Source organism: Argiope bruennichi, chromosome 1, assembly GCF_947563725.1.
Source record: "Argiope bruennichi chromosome 1, qqArgBrue1.1, whole genome shotgun sequence".
Lineage (NCBI taxonomy): Eukaryota > Metazoa > Arthropoda > Arachnida > Araneae > Araneidae > Argiope > Argiope bruennichi.
This window is the reverse complement of record NC_079151.1, coordinates 106,658,986-106,682,236: the sequence shown is the minus strand read 5'-3', so window position 1 is coordinate 106,682,236 and position 23,251 is coordinate 106,658,986. Positions and strand designations below refer to the sequence as shown.

Below are 23,251 nucleotides of genomic sequence, written 5' to 3'. Positions count from 1 at the left end.
TCATATACATATGTGTGTGTGTATATATATATATATATATATATATATATATATATATATATATATATATATATATATATATATATATATATATATATATATATATATATAAGCTTATTTTGGTTGAAGCAGAATGCAGGTTTAAGCAGTGAAGAGACTTTGTATTTTTAATTTCATTTTATTCTCTCTGGAGGCAGGCATGATTATTTACAAGAAGGCACAGTGCAGCACAAAAGCATAAGTAAAGAAGGAAGGAAACAAATGATCACTAGTCTTATAAAGCATGGGATTTCCTGCCACATGTCAATTGAAAACATGTGTTGACCTTTGACATGGGCGCCTTCATTTGATATGTAGACTGATTGCACAGTACTTTTTACGCAGCTTCATAAATGGAATGAGATTAGGAAATAAGAGAATATTTTACCATGGGCTAAAATAAGAGAAAGTTTTGAAATTAATTTGGTTTAAATTAATTTCCAAATTTCAATTAAAGAGTTTAAAATATCATTACATATATATATATATATATACAGAGAGAGAGAGAGAGAGAATGTGTGTGTTTTCAAAATTTTAACTAATTTATGTTATTTCATCTCACATAATGAATTATTTATGTAGTATGCTAGATGTTTTCTAACTGATTTTTTTTTAAGTTTTTCTTTTGTTGATTTTAAATATAAAGGTAATTTATTTCTGCATAATAAAAATTGAAAAATAAAGTATATTTATAAATTTGCTTATATTCTTGAAAAATTGCTTTTATAATTAATATAGTCGAAATTGTAATTTATTTGACAAGATAAAAATCTTAATAATTGAAATAATTATTAAGATTTCAGAAATAATTATTAAGATTTCAACAGGATTCCCTTATTTTTTTAAATTGTGGCTAGAATTATAAACCTTTAAATAAAAGAAATTAGAAGGTATATTTTTATTTATATTGAAGTTCTCTTGTTTCTACTTATAATGAAGTTTATGCATCTATTGCAGATAAAAAATATTTATGCCCACCAGGCCTAAAAGTATTAGAATCAAACATTTGCTATAATGTTTTCACAGAGAAGCATACTTTTGAAGATGCTGAAGGAGTATGCCGCAATCGTTTAAGTTTCTTAATGAATTTAAAGTTATTAAACAGTACAAGACTACTTTCTGAATTGGGTAGGTATTTATACTAATTTTATATGGAATATTAGCTGCCTTTGGCAATTTACTTATTTTCTAAGAATATTGTTTGCTTCTCCTATAAGTAGTTTCTTTTTCATAATTTTCGAAACAAAAAATTTTAAAACATCAAATTGTCAAAAAATTCAAAACTTAATATTTGCTTTATTCCTTGTGCTGAAATAAATGGTTAACTGGGATTTTAATTAAAATTAATTTTTAAATTTATTTTCGTTTATTTATTATCTAATATTTATATCATTTCATCTAAAGTTATAAAGAATATTTGAGGTGTTTATAGATTACATATAATTTTTATATTGAATTAAAACATTTATGAATCACTTAGTTTGTTAATTTAAAAGTGTGACAATAAAATGCATAAAGAATATGTGAGCAGTTTAGTTAATATAAAGGTAATTATGTAAAAAAAGAGTAAAAACACTATTCTAAAACTGTTAAATGTATTGAAACACATCCATGGAAAAAAATTTAAAAAAAAATAGTTAATATTAACTTTCCAATATGCATGCAATTGGTACATTTTATAGTTTTCTGTAAAAAAGAAATTATAATTTGCAAATACACAGAAAAATCACTAACATTAAAATACAAAAGTAAAACATAAAATTTAAAAAAAAATTAGGAATTAATATGTTTTAAATTATATTAAAACAAAAAAAAATCAATTAAAAGTCAATGAACTGTTAGAATTTACAACAATCCCTACTTTTAGAAATATCTGTAATTATTTCATGATTAAAATTACTAAATACAATAAAACCTCTTTAATTTCTCCTGTACAATTTTGTAATTATCAAAAAATTCAAACTCAAGATTTAGACAAACTTTTATGTTTCAGACTCCCTCAAGTCTGAAAAAAATATTTTTGCCATTATATCTGTCAGTAAATATAATAACTAAAAAGGCTTTGAATTAAATACATGTAATTTGGAATTTAGACCACATCATATTTGTAAATTTCTTTCAAATTTTGAGTGAAATCCAGTTGCAGAAAGTTTCTCTGCACAAGTATGTGGAAAGACTAGGACTACAAAAACATGAGAACTTGGATAAATAAAATTTGGTTGACAGATTTAGCATCTAAAATGTAGATTCTTATTGAACTCTGAACCAAATCTGTCAAATTGTTGACCATCTATCAGTCATATTTTTACATGTATGTAAATGTGATTACTCAAAAATACAATGAAAGTACAATATAAATGAAATTTGATATGTGATCTTACCACAAAAATTATAGTTCTTTGTCAAACTTTGGCAAATCAGTCGGCAAAAAAGTTGCACAAAATACAAATTCTGTTTTCAGGTACTTGTGTATTAACCACATATGAGTGGTTGATCACTTTAGATCACATGATAGATTCAGTAAAAAGGCTACATTCAGGGCAAAGATTAATTTTGGTATTAATGTCTGCCAAAGCCACACAAAGTATGGCCATATGTCAGGTTCACATTTAATTGATTAAAAATTTTACTAATTTTTTAAAAGCTGTACAAATTATAAATGATTAAAAGGACCAAGGAAATAAATTTTTGCATTCTATTTACCTAATGGTACTTGTGTGCACTTATGCATCTATCCCAAAAGTTTGGAAAAATTTTCTACAAAGTATACCCAATGTAAAAATTTTATTTAGAAGTAATATGATTTTTTAATTAAATTTTTTCTGAAATTTAAAATGTGTCTGAAATTTAATAAAAGTTTTCAGAATTAGTTCTGCCCATTGAAAAAAAAAGAAATATTTAAATATATAATAAAATAATAAATAATAAAATGTTTCACAATTATATGAACTAAAATATTTTTGAAAAACACATGGTTTTAGTATTTAGTTCGAGATTCTTTAGAATTCAACAAGTGTAGAATACGAGTATACTCACCGTAAAAGAAAATCAATAGAAAAATCAATTCATTTGGAGGAAATATGCCTTCACACTAAAATTGTGCTCATATTTTTTATGAAAAAAATTGTGTTTGGAATACTAATGATATAAAAAATATTATTTACTAGTTGCCTCAGGTAACCACTGATTCTCTGTCAGTATTGGTTATATTTGATTTCAGATAAATCATTTAGATGTAACTTCATATCTATGATTCTGCCAAATTTAAAAAAATATATATACTTTTTTTTTTCTTTTCTTTTTTTTTTCCTTGCAAAATAAAATAAGTTATGAAGATACATAATTTTTAAATCTTTCATTGATTTTTTACACTTGAAATTTTAAATTGTGTTCAAATGAAATTGAATATTATTATAAACATTGGTTATAAATTGGGTTATTATTGCCTTTTTTTCTGTTGGACATAGTGGTTCATATTTGTGATCTGTTCCTTAAAAATGCTATCTAATTGCATACTTTTTCTCACTTTGTGTATTGTGAAGAATATATATTGCAATTAAAATATCTGTAAATTTTGTCCACATGAAATTTGCATTTTTCTTTTCAGTTTTTCTTTCAAAGAAAAATCATTTTTTTCTTTCAAAGATTTTTAAAAAATCATTTTTAGTATATACATGATTTGTGCTATATTATCATTTAAAATCGTTTATTATATAAAAATTTACATTTATTTATATTGAATTTTATTAGATTAATTTCAATTTGAATTTTCTAATTTCTTCAATATTATAGAGATATCCTCAAAATATTGGTTTTCAGAAAGAACTAGCACAGTGAAGTAAGAAATATATATTTTCATTCACTATACTAATAGCTAATTGCTTTCAGGAACTAAATAGTTCACACATCATGTTAATAATATAGTGCCCAATTTTAAAATTTGTTTAGAAAAACTAAATTTATTTAATTTGAATTAATATTTGAACTAAATTCTGGTGCATAAAAAAATGAAAATGATTCAATGCTTTACATCTAATGAAAATGTCATTTCAATCTTTAAAAAAAAATAAAAAGCAATAAAAAAACACTCTGAAAATTGTGAAATTTAATGAAATTTTTAATTTTGTTACGTATAATCCAAATTTAATTTACAATAATTACTTGTTTATCTATTTGTGAAACACATATTTAATCTAATTGCAGCACATGAATAAATAATATATTCTTTTAGAAGACTATCCAAAGATGGATTTAAGATCATTACTGTAAGTAAAATTAATGGCAAAACCTATCTATTTTTAATTTATTGCAAGGAAGGGGAAAAGAAACAGAATTAGCAAAAAGTTTCATATAGTAAAAGTATCAATAAAACTAAACAAAAACTGGACGTGCAGTTTTTTATATTATCATTTAACAAAGGAAAGACAATGAACAATAAAAAGAATTGGTGTAGAAACTTTACATTGAATATAGCTGCATTGAATTTTATCATAGTAAAAAGTTTTGCTATATATTCAAAAATTAGTTTGAAAACATTTTTGGAAATTGGAAACAAAACATCAAAGCAATAAAATTGTAATCATTAAAAAAAAAAAAAAACCTTCCATTTTTATATTAATATGCAACTGGAAAAGACCATTATATTACCTTTTAATGGTCTTAATGGAAAATAATGGAAAACAGTGAAAGATTAAAAGAATCATCCCATATCATATTTAAATAATTTTTGGAATTTTAATTAAAGTGAGGATAAAAATGGCCTGAAAATTAAGAAAATGGTGTAAAACGGATTTTATACTATAATATTTTTTTAATGCGAACAAATTGCTTATTTTTTAATTAATTTTTTAAAAAAGTTTCTCCCATGTGCATATTTGCGAAGTGAGGCACTCCAAAGTTTTAAAAATCCTATTACCCACCATAGCAAATAGGTACTTCTACTTCTTAACTGAATTTCAACATTTCTGCTTTAAAATATATAACAAATAGTACCAATAGTACAACCAAATCTTCAACCCCTAAGTGTACTGTTACAGTATGTTTGGGTGTCCTCTTACCAAGTAATTCTTCCAAGTTCCAGTCTGTTAAACTTCAAAGATACCGTGAAAGATATCTTAGAATCTGATATCAGTGAAGTGTTAGAAACACATGACAGAATTTTTATCTCAAAGTACAAAAATAGATGAGAAAGTATCTAATTCCAACAAAGGTGACAACAAAAATTTATAACATAGTTGCTTCTTTTATTTTTTTAAATAAATTATATACATATATACATACATATATAATATATATATCTTCATAACAAATTTTGAATTATTATTCATTTGTTTCCTTTGGTAAAATTTTTAATATTTATCTAATGTTATCGAACAGTTTTCTAGAACTCAGTGAATTTGATTAAATCTTACTTAAATGCCTTCTTAAAGCCTGTTGTTGTTTTTTATTTGATGCCATAGATTAGTACTGAAATTTAATATTTTACTTGTTTATTTATCATCTGTTTGGTGCACTTTGACCTAATCTGGCTCTTGCACCATTAACTTAAAAGCAACAACAATGAAAGTGCATATTCCCATCAACCAAAGTTGAAGATGCAATATTAGATAAATTTTGTATCTCTAGATTCAATACTCGGCTTTTTGGACCACTAACCGATAAAATTAGAATACTTTTGTGAGGAGTCAAGTTATTTATGTAAACCATAACTGTAAGTTTTTGTTTGTTTGTTTGTTAAATTATGAAATAATTATTGAAAGTACATGTAAACTTAAAGTTAGTAGGTTTTTAGTTTTTTAAAAATTTATTTTAAAGTATATATGTTGAAACTATTGCAATGTAAAATAAACTGAATTATATACTTTTTTTTTTTTTTTTTTTTTTTTTTGTAAATGGGATGACAAAATCTTTTGCAATTTTACTTTGAATTTGTGTTCAATTTTTTGAAATTATGAATTTATTTTTTAAAATCTATTAATTTATTTCCTTTTGTTATTTTTTACAGATCTAAGAATGAAACCTACACCTACCATAAAATGCTTAATCCAAATTTCCATTGTATCATTGTTAATCAGATCAATGGTACCCTTGTATACAAAAAGAGCATTTGTAAAGTTGATGAAAAGCATGCTTTTGTTTGCATTCATCAACCACTTATAATGCTAGAATGTAAGTGCAATATTTTATAGAAATAATGAAAAGTAAAACTATTGTATAAAAATGTCAGGCTATATTTATTACTTATATATTTTTCTATTATTTTTTTTTTAAATTACAACAGTCTGCGATACATTTTAAAGTAAAAGGAGGAAGGGAGAATCATGAGCTGTAAATTGATTTTTTATTAATTTTTTTTAAATAAAAAGTGACTGATCTTGAAGAGAAAAAATTTTTCTAAATCTCTCCCATCCTGCTTTAATTATATAATTTACTAGCTATTTTTGGCAACACAGCTATTTTTAACTTTGATATTAATATGCATTAATTTTTAATATCAACTAATTTTGATTAATTACATCTTATCACACCAAATGAGAATATCATTTTAAATTATGCTTGCACAACAAGCATAGAACTTTCTGATTTGTTAATTGTGCTTGTAAAAAGTGAAATTAATTGGTGAATAAAAGTAAATAGTCCAATTGATTTGAACTCGGTCCATTTGTTGAGGTTTTGGGATGTGACAGGATTTTATTTAATGGTAATTCTTAAAGTTGAGATTGGAGAAGGCCAGACAACCATTAATGGCATATCAAGTTGTCATGAGCTTTCTAATGAAATAAAAATTGTTTAATTTGCTGCAATGTTTGAGATTGACAGATTCTGTTATTTTTTTCATAGAGAATCCAAATTGAAATAGTGTTTGAAATTTCTCTCAAAAATGGGGAATATGAGAGGGGCAAAAGACCATTGATCACCAATTTAGCAGTTATGAATTTTTGAATAAGAGAAAAATAGAGGAAATCGGACCAGTGGTTAGGCATAGGGTGTATTTTTATTTTTGGTTTTTGTATTTATTTAAAATAAATTGATTCTCTTTCAGTGATTTTATAAGCTTCTGTTAAAATGAAAATTTTTACTATCCTTAAAGATGGAAGATTATTTTGCTATCAAATATAGTTTTAATTTTTTTTAGTTTAAACCATTTTTCTTGCTAATATATTTTTTCAATTCAGTTTTATTAATAATTAATAAAGATTAACAAAGTTACTTTCCAAAAGGATAAATTTTCTCTTATTTAACTTGATTAAGGGGTTTGAAACAAAGATATGTTTGCATAATTAATTTTATGAAACAAGTGAGAATATTTGTTATATTCAAACTTTTTACTCTTGGCGAAAATACATTTTCATACCTTTGAATGTATTCTAAGTTCAGTTTATCAACATCATTTATCCTTCATTTAAATATGGCTTGTACATGTAACATATTTTGTTAAAAAAAAGTTATGAATAGAAGTTAAAATGTAGAGGATATATTTTTATCATTTTGTAAGATTTCTCAAAGAATACCCTTCAAGTGATTTATATATCTTGCACGTTCTTTTTTTATATATAATTAAACATATAAGTGCAGTTATAAGTGTTTAAATTCAGTTTGATAATTTCTATCAATGTACCTAATAACATATGAAAATTTTGTTACTTTCATGTTCAGAAAATATTCATGTTACACTTTTAAATTACGCAAAATAATTTCTCAGCACTCTTATCTTTTCCTTCATGTCCCTATAAACTTGTAAATAAAGTATAAACAAATGTTATAATGGGCAACATGATTAGTGGTACTTTGAATGTATGTAGCATTATATATTCATATTGCCCCAAATTGTCAACAGTACCTTGGTAAAGATAAATGGTGCATTGCATTTCTTTCTCATCCTTTGTCATATTTGACTTCAAAAAGTAATAGAAATGCACTAACATTTTGCTTTCATGGCATTTCTTTTTTGAAAACATCTGTATCCTTTTTATTTCCAATCCTGCTGCTTCTCATACAAAGAATTTCAAAATATTATAAGAGTCAAATAATAGAACTCTGAAAGAAAAGAAAGATCTAGTTTATGAGCAAGTTTATAACACTCTTCTTTGTGTGGTAGAAACTGAATTCCTTCTCATAGTATTGGCCATTATCATAAATGCAACCTTTCTTGCTATTTGGTAAATTGCTTCCTTAAATTCTGTACAATATGATTCATTCAGAAGTGGCAGAAATGCATCAATATTAATAGTGAATAGTTCTTATATACCTAAGATATGGTAAGTAAAAATTCAATACTTTTGAAAATATTACATTATGTCTTTTTCTGTGCTTAATTGAATTTACATTCTATTCTTTTATTAGTTAATAAGTGAAATTACAAACCAATGATGTTGTTTTATCATTAATTATCCTTTCTTAGAATTATGCAGAGCACTTATATTTGTTTCGGGATACCCTATATAATTAAGCATATGTATTTTATTAAACAATTATGTTATATGGGCTCTATTCTTTATTCAGATATTTTTAAAAAAATTATCTTTTTTTTTTTAATCTACAGCTAGGCTTTTTTCAAAACCTTGGAATAAATTTCCTCTCCAAAGTGGATGTTTTTACATTGAATCTTCTAAGAAAACATGGGAAGAAGCTAAAGAATCTTGTCAAGTATCTTTGGGAAAATCAAATCTACTGCAGAGTATTCAGAATATGGATGATTATTCTACTTTCAAAGCTCTTCTTTACAATCTACCTCATTTAACGAAAGGTATTTTGTGAATATTGATTGTGAAAGTATTGTTCTATAAATTATTGTCTTTTCATTGTATTTAAAATATTAAAAATAATGATAATACTTCTTGCAGTTCAAGTTAGTGTATGTCTTTTCAAACGATTTTAAGAAGTATCTTACACACTACTTCTAAAATTCGTTTAAGCAATATTTTAAAATCAAATTGATTCCTAGATGAGATTAACTTTTAGCTTGTAGTTTAATAAACTCAAATATTTATTACTCTGAATGAATAAATTTTCTGCTTTATAAAATTTCTTGTCTTCTTGAAATGTATAAACTGGATTTGTATGGTTTAAGTCACTGTGATAAATGTCTATGATAATTTTAAATTGAATGTATAAGTTTTTCAATATATCTCTCTCCTTTCCACTTAAATTCATGATTTTAGTGACCATACTTATAAAGGGCAGTTATTACATAATTTGAAAGTACAGTTACTGATAAATGAATTTCTTGAGCAACTAAAAGCTTTTGTATTAGTGCCCCTAGTTGTTATAGATACTTTTAGAAACAGAGTTGATAATAAATATTTCTCTCTTATCAGGAATGTCTTGGTGGATAAGCCTATTTCAAGACAAAGACTCATTGAAATGGTTGAACTCCCCTGAGGAGACAGTGACTTTTGTTGACTGGGAAGCACATACGAACTTCAAGATGAATCAATCTGGAGGCATTCTCACTGTAGGATCTTCAAGAAAAACTAGTATTCGCTGGTCTTTGAGAGATCTATCTTCAAAAGAAAGTTTTATATGTGAAATGCGAGATTGTACCGACCCTTGTAAGTTTGAAACATTTTTACATGTATCAATCACTTTTAGGGACTGACTATTCTGACAGGATTATTGATTAAGAAAAATTTCAATGAATTCTTTTATATGTAAGGTAGTCTTAATGGATTCAAAAATAAAATATTATTTCAATTCAAATTTTAATAGTCATTTAACTCATATTATTTTAGAAACCATATATAATTTTATCTATTGTACTATGTACTTTTTTAGTTTTCTATCATTTCTCTTAAAATTTGAAATTCAATTTTACATGCTTTCTGATTCAAAGCACATTTGTTGAAAAATATAAAAATTAAAAGAATAATTTGGGATTGAAGTTTTGTATATACTATAGAATATATTTCTTGATTTATATAATATATCTGAGGGTTATTTTATAAAAAAAAATCATGTATTACAATAAAAAAGCAACATCTTAATCTAAAAGAATGATTATATATTTATATGCATTCAGTAATATAACAGGGTAAAACAACAGTGTTTTGAAAATACTCACAATTTTTTTTTTAAAAAAAATAATCATCTTGCTAATTTTTAAAATTTTAAGATTTACTATTATTGTTACAGTGGTAAATTTTTTTATTAAGAATGCTTTACATAAAAACCTTTTCAGTATAATAAAAGGCAAATCTTCATATCTTTGTTATAAGCAGAAGAAAAGGAATTAAAAAAAAAACAGAATTTTATTGTTTATTAGTATTAACAATGAAAAAGAATTTGATTTATTGGAACAATAAAAGTATTGTTGTAAAAAACACTTGAAAACATGTTTAAATGATAATTAAAGGTAGTTAAAAAATTTATTGCAAAAAAATTTGTATCATAGAAAAGATTATTTATAAAATGTCATAAAAACCATTTTAGTGCTACATTTCATGAATTTTAGTCGGGAACACATTAAAATTTTGTGTAATTTTTTATTAAAACATAAAATATAGATAGTAGATGCATACACCCACCTTCCAAAGTATATATGTGTCAAATATGGCTCTAAGTCAAATGTTTTCCTATAAAAATCAGCACACACATATTCTCGCTTTCTCTGTGGGCAACTTAGAACTCGAAAATATTCTGCGAGTTCTAAGCGCTTTGAAATCTGTCCCAAGCGTCTTACGGAGGAGGCTTCAATCAATTACATTTTTATTTGTCTGGGCCTCTCCAGGCAGGATCTAACTGACAATCCATTGTTAATATTAGACTTCTTCAGAGTGCACAATTTTATAGACTTGATATAGCTCTGCTGTTCTTGGGGATGTACAACAAGATGTTGTCATAAACTTGCTTTTCTCTTTTCTATGACATTTTGTGATGAATGTCAAAGTATTTGATTAATTATAATAATATTAGTAGCTTGTATATCTTAATTATATTTTCTAAATAGGCTTTGTTTTGTTCTTTTAACAGCTCCTGTTTCTGTAGATATTGATGATAAAACTGTGTTCCCAAATGGAAATGATTCTGATTTTATTCCAAAATTAAATTATCAGTGTATTACTAATGGTTGGTTTGTGGCAAATAGCATATCTTGGTTTAAAGATGATGATATTCTCAGAAATTCAGAAAGGATTACTGTTGACCTCTCTCTACATATTGAAACAGGACCAACTGTAGATGATTCTTTAAAATTTCAAGGGTATTATTGGTGCTCTGTTGATCAAGAACTTTACATAACACAAATATTTTCACCTAAAGTATTGTTTAAACATCCAGGTAAGTGGTTTATTGATGATTAAAAAATGTTCTGAAAGCTAATTTTCTTTTTATTATAAAATTTATATATTGCGTTTAAATCAATTATAAAAAATTATACTCATATTAGAGTATATATATTTTTTTCTTAAAACTTTATTTTAATATATATAAATAATGCAGTTTGAAATTCATTTTTGAGAAACATTTAGAAAATGGTCAGATACATTATTCATAATTCATATTATTCATTCAGTCATAATATTAGATAACTTGAGGCAAATTATTTTAATAAGTAAATTTAAGATAATAGTAAAGTAATTTTTTTTGTAGCTTATCTACATTTCTTCTCTTTAATGGTTCTCAGAATATCAATAAAACTGTTCAAATTACTAAGATAATTACCAAATAGTTGTGATATTTCTATCTGTCTTTACTATTTACCAGCCTGGTTCTTGCTTTTTCTATGTACTATAAAATGTATAATTTTGTACAGTAGGATGGTTAGAACATTTCATATTTTGGAAATGTTGCAAACTAATATAAAATAAAATGAGAAAAAAATATAATAAACCTGATTGATATCTTCAATTCTTGTGTTAATTCTTAAAAGTCATAAAAATTGGAGAAAACTTATTACTAGGCATTAAGTTTTTTTTTAATTTAATTTTTTTTCTATTATTTTTTTTATTATACTATCAACTGTTTAGACTTAATTTCCTTAGGATAATCTATATATTCACACATATATAGACAGTCTCAGCATCAGAGTTAGAAACTTCTAGAAGAGATAGAATATATTAATGCTATGTAATGCTAGTTTGGAAATGCTTGACAGGCACAGTTGATGGCATTGAGTATGCACTGGATTCCTAAGCTTTCCTTAAAAGACTTTTCATTTCTGCATTCCATAACAAGACTGAATGATAATAACTAAGGCTTCACAGCCATCCACATAAATAGAACATGATCATAATCAGTGACATAGCAATAATATCATAAAGTAATAAGGGTTTGGGTTAATGTCAGCTGACTCAAACCCTTCCCTCCCCCACATATGCATATTGGTATTTTGAGCAATAGCTTCATTAAAATTTTATTATTTTTTCATTTAAAAAAATAAATAATTTGCCATTCACAAGCTTGTTCTCATTTGGGAGAGGGGGAATATATGTAGAATTAATCTCTTCATGTAAGATTTTTATTGATGTCACTGTCAAAGTGTATAGTGTGTTTTGAGTTGACTGTGAAGGTATTTTTCACAATTTAGATTTGAAATACACATTTCATATCTAAATTCTGAAAGTGCTGACATCCTCTTTAATGTCTTTGCATTACAGTCATTCTTTGTTTAATGTAAACAGCTAGGACATCATTGATTAAGATCATTGAAGCTTGCTGTGGAATATTGAAATAAAGACTCCCTTAAGAAGTGTTTGGAAATCCCACATGTGAACAATGCCATATTGTATAATACAAGCGTTTCTGACCTGGCATTGTTATGAAACTCTAAGTCATCTAAGTATGCCTTGATGCTGAGACATACTGTATGTATAAAGATGAAAAAATTTGGAGTTCCAAGATCAATCTAAAAATTTGGAATCGCCTTCTTTCTAAAATTAACAACAAAAAAATGCATTTTGTTTCAGTTAAAAAAAAATGTGTTAAAGTTTCTCTCCTGTATCATCTTTCATTTGGTATAAATATTCCACTGCAATCCAATTCACTGTATATGTTTTATTTATCCTACATCTGTTGGTTTTAAAAGTTCCCTGGATGAAGTAGGCTTTAAGAAAAGTCTAGTGTTATTTTAAATATCTTAAACATTTTTATAAATTCAACAGGTAATATGTAAATGCATTACAAAAGGGCAGATGAAATAAAGTGAATTGATCACAGAACATATAGAATATTTGAACAACCAGTCTTGCATTGTCTTATGTGTAATGTTTAATTTGTTGTATATTTCTTTTAAAAATTTATTTTTATATATATAAATTTGCTTTTATATCTCGTTTACAAATTTTATATTAAATATAACATTTTTATTCCTAACAATTTTGCATTCAATAGGACTATAACAATTTTGCCTAATTTATTATTAATAATCAATTATGAGGATTGGCAATAAGATGCAAACAAGGGATATTAGTATCACTTTTAAACAGCTTTTGATACAGTTGTGGAGTATTAAAAAGAAAAATGATCCTTATGTTTTAAAATCATCTCAGTTTGTTCTTCACCTTTATATAAAACTAAATTTCTTTTAATATAATAGTTTCACCATTTAGTTTAATTTATAGTTAACAGAAATTAATCTATATTAAATCAAGCAATTTATGGTTTTCTTTTTTTCAGACATGAGATCTTTTGACAGATACATGGATTTTTGCCTTTTTGGAATCAAATTTTATCTTTCTGGAAATCGATTAATCATGTTTCACTTAATAATTTTTACGTTATTGTCAATATCTTAAACACTTTATGCATAAATTTTTTTTTTTTTCAGTTAATCATTCTTATTTTACTTAGTGTTTATTTTAGGCGCAATTCATTATTTTATGAATTTCATCTTTTTCTGTTCTGAGCCTGTATCATGTCTTTTTTTCATTAGGATTGTTCCAAATTTTCTCATAAGTTCACTATTATTCCTTTCAGGTTGGCACACATTTGTTCTGTATGTGATGAAAGAAGTACCGGAATTTAGTAACTGTTCAGATTTGATCTCTCAAGATATTCAGTTCTTTTTGGAATTCAATGAAAATTCTCGTGAACTTTTATCAAGTGATAATTTTTTTCTATATCTGAAAGATGCATCATGTATTGGGTGAGTATTTGGAAATATTTTTTATTTGTTTAGTTAGTTAGTTTGTAAGTAAAATGTTTAATTTTTTAATGTATAATCTCAAAGCCAATTTAACAAGAAAAAAAAAAAAAAATGCATGGATAGATTGAAATTTTAAGAAAATGCATTTATGTACACGAATATGTATTATGTATTTTGTTTCTAATTGACAAAATACATACATAAGTTATGCACTGCATTGAAAGTTTATTACGTTTGATTGTCTGTAGTATATTACTGATTACATATTTAGTTAATTTTTTCTGGCATGTCTTTGTGGAGTTCCCATGGTGATTGGAGATTTGGGCATGAATTCCATAAAAATTTTGAAGGCAGTTACATTTCAGAATATCTATGCCTCCTCTTTAAGAAAAAAAGCACAATGTCTTATGAAAAATATATTTATTGTGTTTAACAAGGTGTAAAAGAAAGTGTATTGTGTTTAACAAGGTGTAAAAATATTTATTTGTTGCTATTTTTCAACTTTTGTTATAGAAACTTGGGATTCTTTTATTTTTTATTACTGTAAAATGTATATGAAATGAGAAACAACAAAAAGTCTGAAAAATGTGCTAACTAATAAACATAAGTAATTTTATTTTTCAATTATCAAAAACTGAAAATTTACATTTTATGACATATCAAATATTAATAGGATTATCCACATTGACAACCAGCATGGCAAATTAATTGTATTATTTTAATTTTGCCAATCAACATTAATGAACTACATCATACTATTATACTTTCACAATAAACCTAGGGTAATTTCATTGGTTAAATATGTATTCAAAGTGTAGAAATAAATTGGTGAAATCTATCTGGTTCTTGAGGCCGAAAAGCAGTGTTAAAATTTGTGATATCTCTCAAAATTGGGATGGGAAATGTGGAAGGCGACTATTGAAGATGTATTTAAAGGAAATTAACTTTCTTATAAAATAAAAATTGGTGATATCGATACAGTGCTTAGGTCTGTGGAACTATGTTATTATTTCCTCCTCATAGTAAATGTACAGTAAATTAGTGCTTTTACTGATTTTACTAATTATTTTAAATACTATATAAACTGGTATTGCATGAAAATGCTGTCTTTTATTTATCACTAATAATTTTATATTATGTTACATTTATATTCATATTACAGATCAGAATTACATTATTATGATCACATCTATGTTTCAAAAAGAATGGGAAATGAAGAAAGAGTAAATGAAATTATTGAAACAAGTATCACTTCTCAAAAATCCATCTTAATGGAAGAATTACTCAAGAAGCTTAAAGTTGTGAATAATGAACGTTTTTCTCTTAGAAGTACTGGTAAGCAAACTTTATAAATGATAAATAGTAAGTATTAATAAGCAAAATAAATGATGAACTGATGAATACTAGTAAATTAAGAAGTGGTATTGATAAACAATTATGAAATAATAGTAATCAAACTTTGTAAGTAAATAAGTAAGAAGTACTAGTGGACAGACTTTATGAATAAATGTTATATCTGAAAAAAAATTATTTTGAGATTTTGTAGATAAAATTTATTCAATAATACTTTAAAAATTTATTAATTTCACAAATAGAAATTTTAATATGTTTTATAGATATTTTCCTTTTATCAGCATGTTCTGTTTATGAAGTATATATATATATATGTTTCCATGTCTTTTGCTATTTTCATTTATCACTATCATGACTGAATATATTTTTTTTCACATTTCTGATTAAATAAAATATTTTAAAATTCTGACTTTTATATTTGGATCGTTTTAATTCAAACTGAAAAAGGAAAACATTGTATCTGGTTATAATAATTTCTAGATTTCCTCTATAGTATGGCTTGCTGATTAGGAAACAGAGAAAACAAGAAATGGTTATTGAATTTCTAAAGATCAGGAAAAGCCAGGGAAATTCATCCTAAAACTGCCTTTTTTTCTTTTTTTTTTTGATAGTTACTATGGTAGTTGACAATTAAATGATCTTTTCATAATTAGAATAAAACACCACTGACAACCAGTAAAAATCTCTTATTTACAGAAGTTAGAAATAGAGGTGCACACACCAGGCATCGGGGTTATTATATTTAAATTCACGGTGGATTGAAGCTTTGATTGTGTATAAACAACAGTGCTGTAAGTGCCCTCGATTTAGAAAATACACATATCTAGTTTATGATGCATTCTGTTTATTTGACGATTTTGAAGGAACTAAATTGTTCATTACTTATCTTATTATATCCTATATCATACACATTTATCAATATATTGAAAGAGTAAAAAATTGTCTCTTTCACTAAGATTTCTTGCACAATTTGATATTACTGTGATAATCCATTACTCGTACTTGCAAAAGTATGAAATTTGTATTATAAATATTCAAAATTATCTTCAACCAGATGTAAAATATTACCCAGCATTTGTAATGGATTGATTTATCGTAAATCAATTAAAGTTAAATAATAAAGTAAGTAAATAAAGTAAAGTAAATAAATTAAAGTTAATAAGTTTAAATCAGGAATTAATTTTGCCTTTCTCGGTGATCTTTTTGTTGAATTAGAAAATATTGTATGTTGCTGCTTACATTTTCTTTAATCAATTTTTTGTTTTTGTATGCTTATTTCCTCTGAGCGTGAGAAACAATGCAAATTTTTTTGTTAAATTTTAGAATATGGAAAGTATTATATACACTTTGATGCTACATGCTAATATTTTCTTCCATTTTTTTTAATTATTATTATTATCATTCTGGGTATCTTTGAAATTCTTTCTACATCAAGAAAAATACTTATAAAATCAAAATAATATTAAACACATTAAATTAATTGAAATTTGTTATTTGATGCAATACACAAGTATATATTTTTCATTTTCTTAAAAAAATTATGGAAAAGAAATAATTTTTTCTTATATTACTTTACGCTATTGTGGTCGGTGGTGGTCCTTAGGACACAACCACAGTTCCCGCCAATGTTGCTATTGCAGTGGTCCGGTCATTCAGCATTCTTTATCCATTTGCCTTCGGGCGGTTTGGAGAGTCAGTGATATGACTTACATAACTTTAAACTGAGACTATCATTTTTTGACTATTTTATCCTATGCAGGTGATACACAATAAATAATATAACTGCATTTCCATAGTTCTTTGTTTGGCCTTATCTTTTGCTCCATCAGATGTATTGTCTTCAATTCTTTTCTCTTGTTATTTTGATCTGCACTGTTTTAATTCGAAACATGTACTTATTGTTTCTTTGGTTAATTAAATTTTGTGTTTTATCCATGATTACTAAACATCCTAATTATGTTGATAATCAGGATAAGTTATTCAGGGTATTATTTTTGCCAGTATTTTTTTCAGCTGTTTTCCATTTTGTGTTTATATATATATATATATATCTGTTAGTGAAATTATTATTCAGTATTGATTTAGGTGTATAAATAGGAAAGATCCCATTAGAGAAAAGTAGGGGTTTTTTTTATTTCTTTTTAATTATTTTTTTCACATTGTTGATATGCATATGACTTTATATCACATACTTAATGACTAAATCTGTGATAATCAGTTCTGAGATGAACATAAATCTTCTGATATATATGTTATTTAACATGTTTGCAAAAATGATGCTTATCTTATTGAAAATGTTTTTGTGTGTGTGTGTGTGAGCTTTAAATTTTTATTATATTTTGATTTTAATTAAAAAGATTAGAGTACTGTCCTTCATAATATTAAGTATGTAATCTGCAATGCATAAAAAGAAGAAAAGAAAAAAAAGTCAGGGAATATTTTTATGAAATCTGGAGATGACAAGGAAAATTAATAATTAATTAAATTAAAAAAATAAAATTAAAAATTAGAAAAAAATAAATAATTAGATTCAAAGAAAATTAAACAGCAGAAATGCTCTAGATCGAAATAGAAGCTTTGATATTTTATGAAATTAGTTTAAGAAGCAATGTTCTGTCATCTAGTCAAATATTTTTTTGTGAACATCAATCTATGTTAAAGATAAATTCATATAATTATTCTGTTATATTTTGAATAAAACTTATTATTATATTTTAGTTGTATGCCCAAGTGAAAAAAGTCATCATGGTGGATACTCTCTCACTTGGCCTGAAACTCCTGTAGGACAAAGTGCTTTTCCAGAGGAGGCTTGTACCACAGGTTATTTGAGAAATCATTGATAATTTTTTTAAATGTGATTACTCTTCATATTTGTGCTTATTCTAATATTCATGTTCCTTTTTATGAAAAATTTTCATTTTTCTTTTTATTTCATTACAACTTTTGCAGATTCATGTCATATAGATATTACATAACAAGAAACATTAACAATTCCTTTCTCAAAGCAATAAAATTGTTGATAAATGTTTTTTCAATTATATCAGAAAATATATTAGTAGCCTTATTAGAAAGCATTCTTATGTTTGTTTATTTACAGCTAGTTGCCTTTGGCAACCAGCTCTTTGCCAGGATTAATATTTTGTGGTTTTAATGGTTTTCTCAGTAAAATATTTTTAAACTTCACATTTTGAAAGACATTTAACTCATACAATTTAAAATGCTTTATATTGTTCTATGCATTGTACTTTACATTTTGCCAATTTTCGATCTTTATCTTTGTACATCAAAATATATCATTGGAAAGAACAGCAGTGCTTAAAAAATGTTCAAATTTTTTACCATTGTTTAGTTTTGAAAAGCTTTAATTATAATCACAACAAAATTTTAGAAATTCTATTTAAAGCATACCACCTCCCAAAACCTACTCTGTATTGTCATATCTTGATTATCAAAAATGGAGAGGGAGAAAACTGAGGTGAAATGTTAGTAGCAATATTGAAAACTATTTATATTGTACTTGAACTATGATATAGGTGGTTGTAAAATATGCTTATAGTTTTAAAAAGTAGTAAATTTTTTAAAAAATTGTTTGATTAAAAAATGAATTTTAAGTTAATATAAAAATTATTTTTCTCCTGTAATTTCATATACATTATTGTGAAAAAACAACAAAACTTACTTTTAATTAATTAATTTTTTTTAAATCATTCTGAAGTGCACCTTTCTATTTTCCAAATTATATATGTAAAAAATTTGTTTGCTCTAAAAGAAATGATTCAGCTTATATTAAACTAATGCATATACTTTCATCTTTATTATTATAAAAGATTTACTTATTAATGTATCATTACTCATCTTACATCATAGAGGATGGCAATGCTCTTGAACGGATGTGCATGGGCAGTTTCAATACTGGTGGATTTTGGAGTCCCTTAGAAAAAGTCTGTACAGGTTTTGAGTCTGCTCTAACAGTGAGTCTACGTAAACTGGCAAAAGTAAGTCTTAATCTTAATATTTTAAAACAAGGAAAAATAATATTACTTATTTTTTAATGTGATTAATATGCGTCTTTTAGCTCTATTTTTATTTATCAAAATTTTTTAGTGTTTTTTTTTTTTTTTTTTTTTTTTTTACTTCTTTTATTTTCTAATAGTTCTGTGTATGATGTAGATTTTTATTAGTTTAGCATAATTTTTAAAAATTTTATAATCTTTATTTCTTAAGAGTTTTAATAAATTAATTGTTCCATATAGAAAAATAAATTCTTGAATAACTAAGAGCGTAATATGTGTTCTCTTATTGAAATAATATATTATTATACTATAGATCTTGATTTAATATTGAAATTATCAATTTTTAATTTTGAATAAATTGTGTGCTAATTTTTAAAAAGCTAGATCATTATTATTATTTTGTAAATTTATTATTATTACATAATATTTTCATTTAATTCTTATCCTTGTTTTTTATTATTATCTCATATTATGCAGAATGTAGCATATTCATTATGTGATATCAATTATACATATTAACAGTTTATATTAATAATTTTTTCTAAAATTATTAAATTATTCCCAAGTTAAAAACAAAAAAACTACATATTATTTTTTAACTTTCATTATTAATTTTTTATTGATACTCTGAAGTAAACTATATAATTGAATGCAATTTTTTTCAGGCAAATATAACCAAGGGCAATGTTCTCAATTCGTCACTCAGCATGGAAGATATAACAACACATCATGAAAATTTCAGTACAACAGATGTTAATTATGTGGCAAGAATTTTACAAAATATTGCAAATGTTCCTGATATTCAACTTGAAGTGAGTTGCTTTCATGCATTTATTAAAAATATCAGTGAATTATTTACCATTATATAAGATGCTGTTATACCATGTTTTTTTCTTGTTGTTGTATTACTTAATATAATTAATTAAAAACAAAAATTCTATGAATCAATGCAGAAGTACTTACTTATTTTCATCAATTACAATGCCAATTTTATTGACATTGTAATTGTACTTTCATCTGCTTTGTGTTGGTTTATATTTCCTGTTTACAGAAAACTTGTAAATCAGGATTAATATTTAAAGAATACAAAATTTTAAAAAGTAAGTATTTTTTAACTTTTTCATCACTAGAAATAAATAAAAGCATAACTGAATATTTTATAAATTAAAAAAAAAATCTGAACAATGTAAATTTATTCTAGCATAAAATTAATAGTTTATTGAATAAAATAATTCTCCGGTTAGTTTTGATTTAGCTTTCAGAAATTTGGGCCCTGATTGATCCAAAAATATTTGTTGCCAAGAGACAATAACTCACACCAACAATGCTTCCATTTAATTTTTATAATGAACAAATATAATCTTTAAAAATGCATGAACTGCATTTGAAAGGTATTAAATTATCATTTTGCCTTTCAGTATTTTATATATGTTTTTTTAAAAAAATATGTCTGTTTGCTTGTGCATTGCTATTATATCAAGTGCTATTATTTCATGCATTTTTACTTCTTTCAAATAATATTTACTCTATATAACCAAGAACAGCTAATCTAATAATTCTAGCTTTTGTCATGCTCTTAAAATTTGCTCACTAATATGAAAGAATAAAAAATATTTAAGTGAATGCTTCATAATAATTACATACTTAATATTTAACTAATATAAAGCATGCAAATATTTTCATCATGATTACCATAAGATGTATCTGTTAATAAGTAAATATACAAGCATCAATAAGTTGAAATTAATCTTTTTCTAATTAAAAAAATTATTACAGTCAAATCTACAGTTATTCTACAGTCAAATCTCAGTACAAACTCTTTATTTAGATAGTAATTTTTGTATGAAAATTCGGAATCTAAATTTATAAAGGGGAAATGCTGCATTTTTGTTAATCTTTTAATCAGATTTCTTTTTCCTTCTTTTTTCTTTCTTTTTTTTTTTCACTTTTTATGTTTTTTAAGAAAAAAATATGATGGATGGATCTTGTTAAAAATATTAACAAATATCTTTCAAAAAGGAATTGATATCATAGAAATTTCTTTATTAATTTTAAAAGTATAAGATTTTTTTTGGTTGATTTTCTAACATTTTTTTTCAATTATTATTATTGGTCTTTTTAGATAGTCAGATCAGTAGTAACTACTGTAGATACCGTTATAGATGTGGAGATACCAATAACAGATATAGGTTCTTTATCAGATGATTCTAGCAAGTAAGTATTATCTTTTTCTGTAAATGGCATTTCTAATTATGGATAATTACTGTTAATATATATATATATATATATATATATAAAGAATGTCTCTCTTTCTTTCTCACTCTCTTGCTGCGTACGTCTCTTTCTTTCTCACTCTCTGCGTGCGTGTGTGTCTCTCTTTCTTTCTCACTCTCTTGCTGCGTGCATGCGTGTCTTTAAAAAAAATTCACTGTTTTTACCTGGTCATCATAAAATTTTTGGCATAACCTTTAATTTTTTCAAGCATGATACTTTATTTCCTGAAAAAGTACATCAAAGTATTTAATGCATAATGGTTCAATTTTTAAAGCAGATAAGGAAAAAAATGATTTTAAAGCATTGTGGTTTGTTTTGTGAGACACATTATTAAGAGACATTTTATATACTTTAGATATTTATTTTAAGAACTATTTTTTGCACATCAGCCAAAAAACTAAAAGAAAATAATTTGCTTTTAATAATAGTTGCCTTTGATTTCAGTTAAATCTCTTATGTATAACTTAATATTCATGATTCACTCAGAAAAGCTTTTATAAACTTCAAATCGTAATAGACATTGAAGTCATATTATTTTAATATTCTTTTACCTTTTTATATTTACTATTCTTTGAACTTTCTTAACATTGTCAGGTCCATGCTATCAAAGTACAATTAAACTTAATTAATCTGCCTTCTAATTTCAAACTGTCTTGCACAATTTTATAGTTTTGCACAGGTAATATGAAATATTTTATTTTTTTCTTTTAATTTTCAATAATTATATGATTGAATATTTCATGTAATAATGAAAATGATCTTAAGTCCTTGCAGAAATAAAAATTCTTTTGAAAAATATGATTAAAATTATATTTTAAAAATTGTCAAAATTCAGGAAGAAATGTAATGAACATTAATTGATGCCATTAAAAGTACATTTAATTTTAAAATGGCTTAAGAATCAGTTTTATGCTACAATAGCAAAGAATGTGTCTAAAAATATGTTTTTTTATTTTTTTTTATTTCCATGTTTTATCTTTCTCTTTGGGGTTTTGAATGAAATTTCCATATTAAATTTTTGTACAAATAAATGATTTTATCAGTCAATAAGTACATGGATTGAGTAATTTAATTTTATAACAATTATATATCTCGATTTCAAAATCATGCTAATACGATTGTATTTAATGGATATAGAAGCTCGTCAAGTAATGATCCAAACATTGTGCACATCAATTATCCAAACTTGAATCAATATATCCCGCTTCAGTTCATACACAAAACTCTAAAGAATAACAGCTTGGATTTATCGCTTTCTGTACAACATTTTGCTTCAGAATGAATGAGTGATGAGCTGAATAAGGCAAGAAATAATTGGATTTCAGTTGTATAATAACAGTGTTTCTCTGTTGAAATCAATGTACTAGAGAACTGTCGTTCCTTACCTAAATCCTCAAAAATTTCTAAAAAATAACATTTTATGACTTGATGGTTAGCTAAAATTTGTACAGATATCACTTGAACAAAAACATCTAATACTACTTGAAGGATA

The 23,251-nt window shown here is 25.0% G+C and overlaps 1 protein-coding gene across 1 annotated transcript in view; it reads left to right on the top strand.

The window, feature by feature from the left end:
* Positions 1-23,251, top strand: part of LOC129976334 (uncharacterized) — a 91,669-nt gene that overhangs the window by 44,827 nt on the left and 23,591 nt on the right. The window contains exons 13-24 of the mRNA XM_056089850.1: positions 997-1,167; positions 3,832-3,877; positions 6,044-6,207; positions 8,582-8,785; positions 9,357-9,590; positions 11,008-11,313; positions 13,951-14,119; positions 15,282-15,454; positions 18,191-18,292; positions 19,340-19,467; positions 20,151-20,297; positions 21,608-21,699. Coding sequence (XP_055945825.1) covers positions 997-1,167; positions 3,832-3,877; positions 6,044-6,207; positions 8,582-8,785; positions 9,357-9,590; positions 11,008-11,313; positions 13,951-14,119; positions 15,282-15,454; positions 18,191-18,292; positions 19,340-19,467; positions 20,151-20,297; positions 21,608-21,699 — 1,936 coding nt within the window. The remainder of the gene's footprint in view (positions 1-996; positions 1,168-3,831; positions 3,878-6,043; positions 6,208-8,581; positions 8,786-9,356; positions 9,591-11,007; positions 11,314-13,950; positions 14,120-15,281; positions 15,455-18,190; positions 18,293-19,339; positions 19,468-20,150; positions 20,298-21,607; positions 21,700-23,251) is intronic.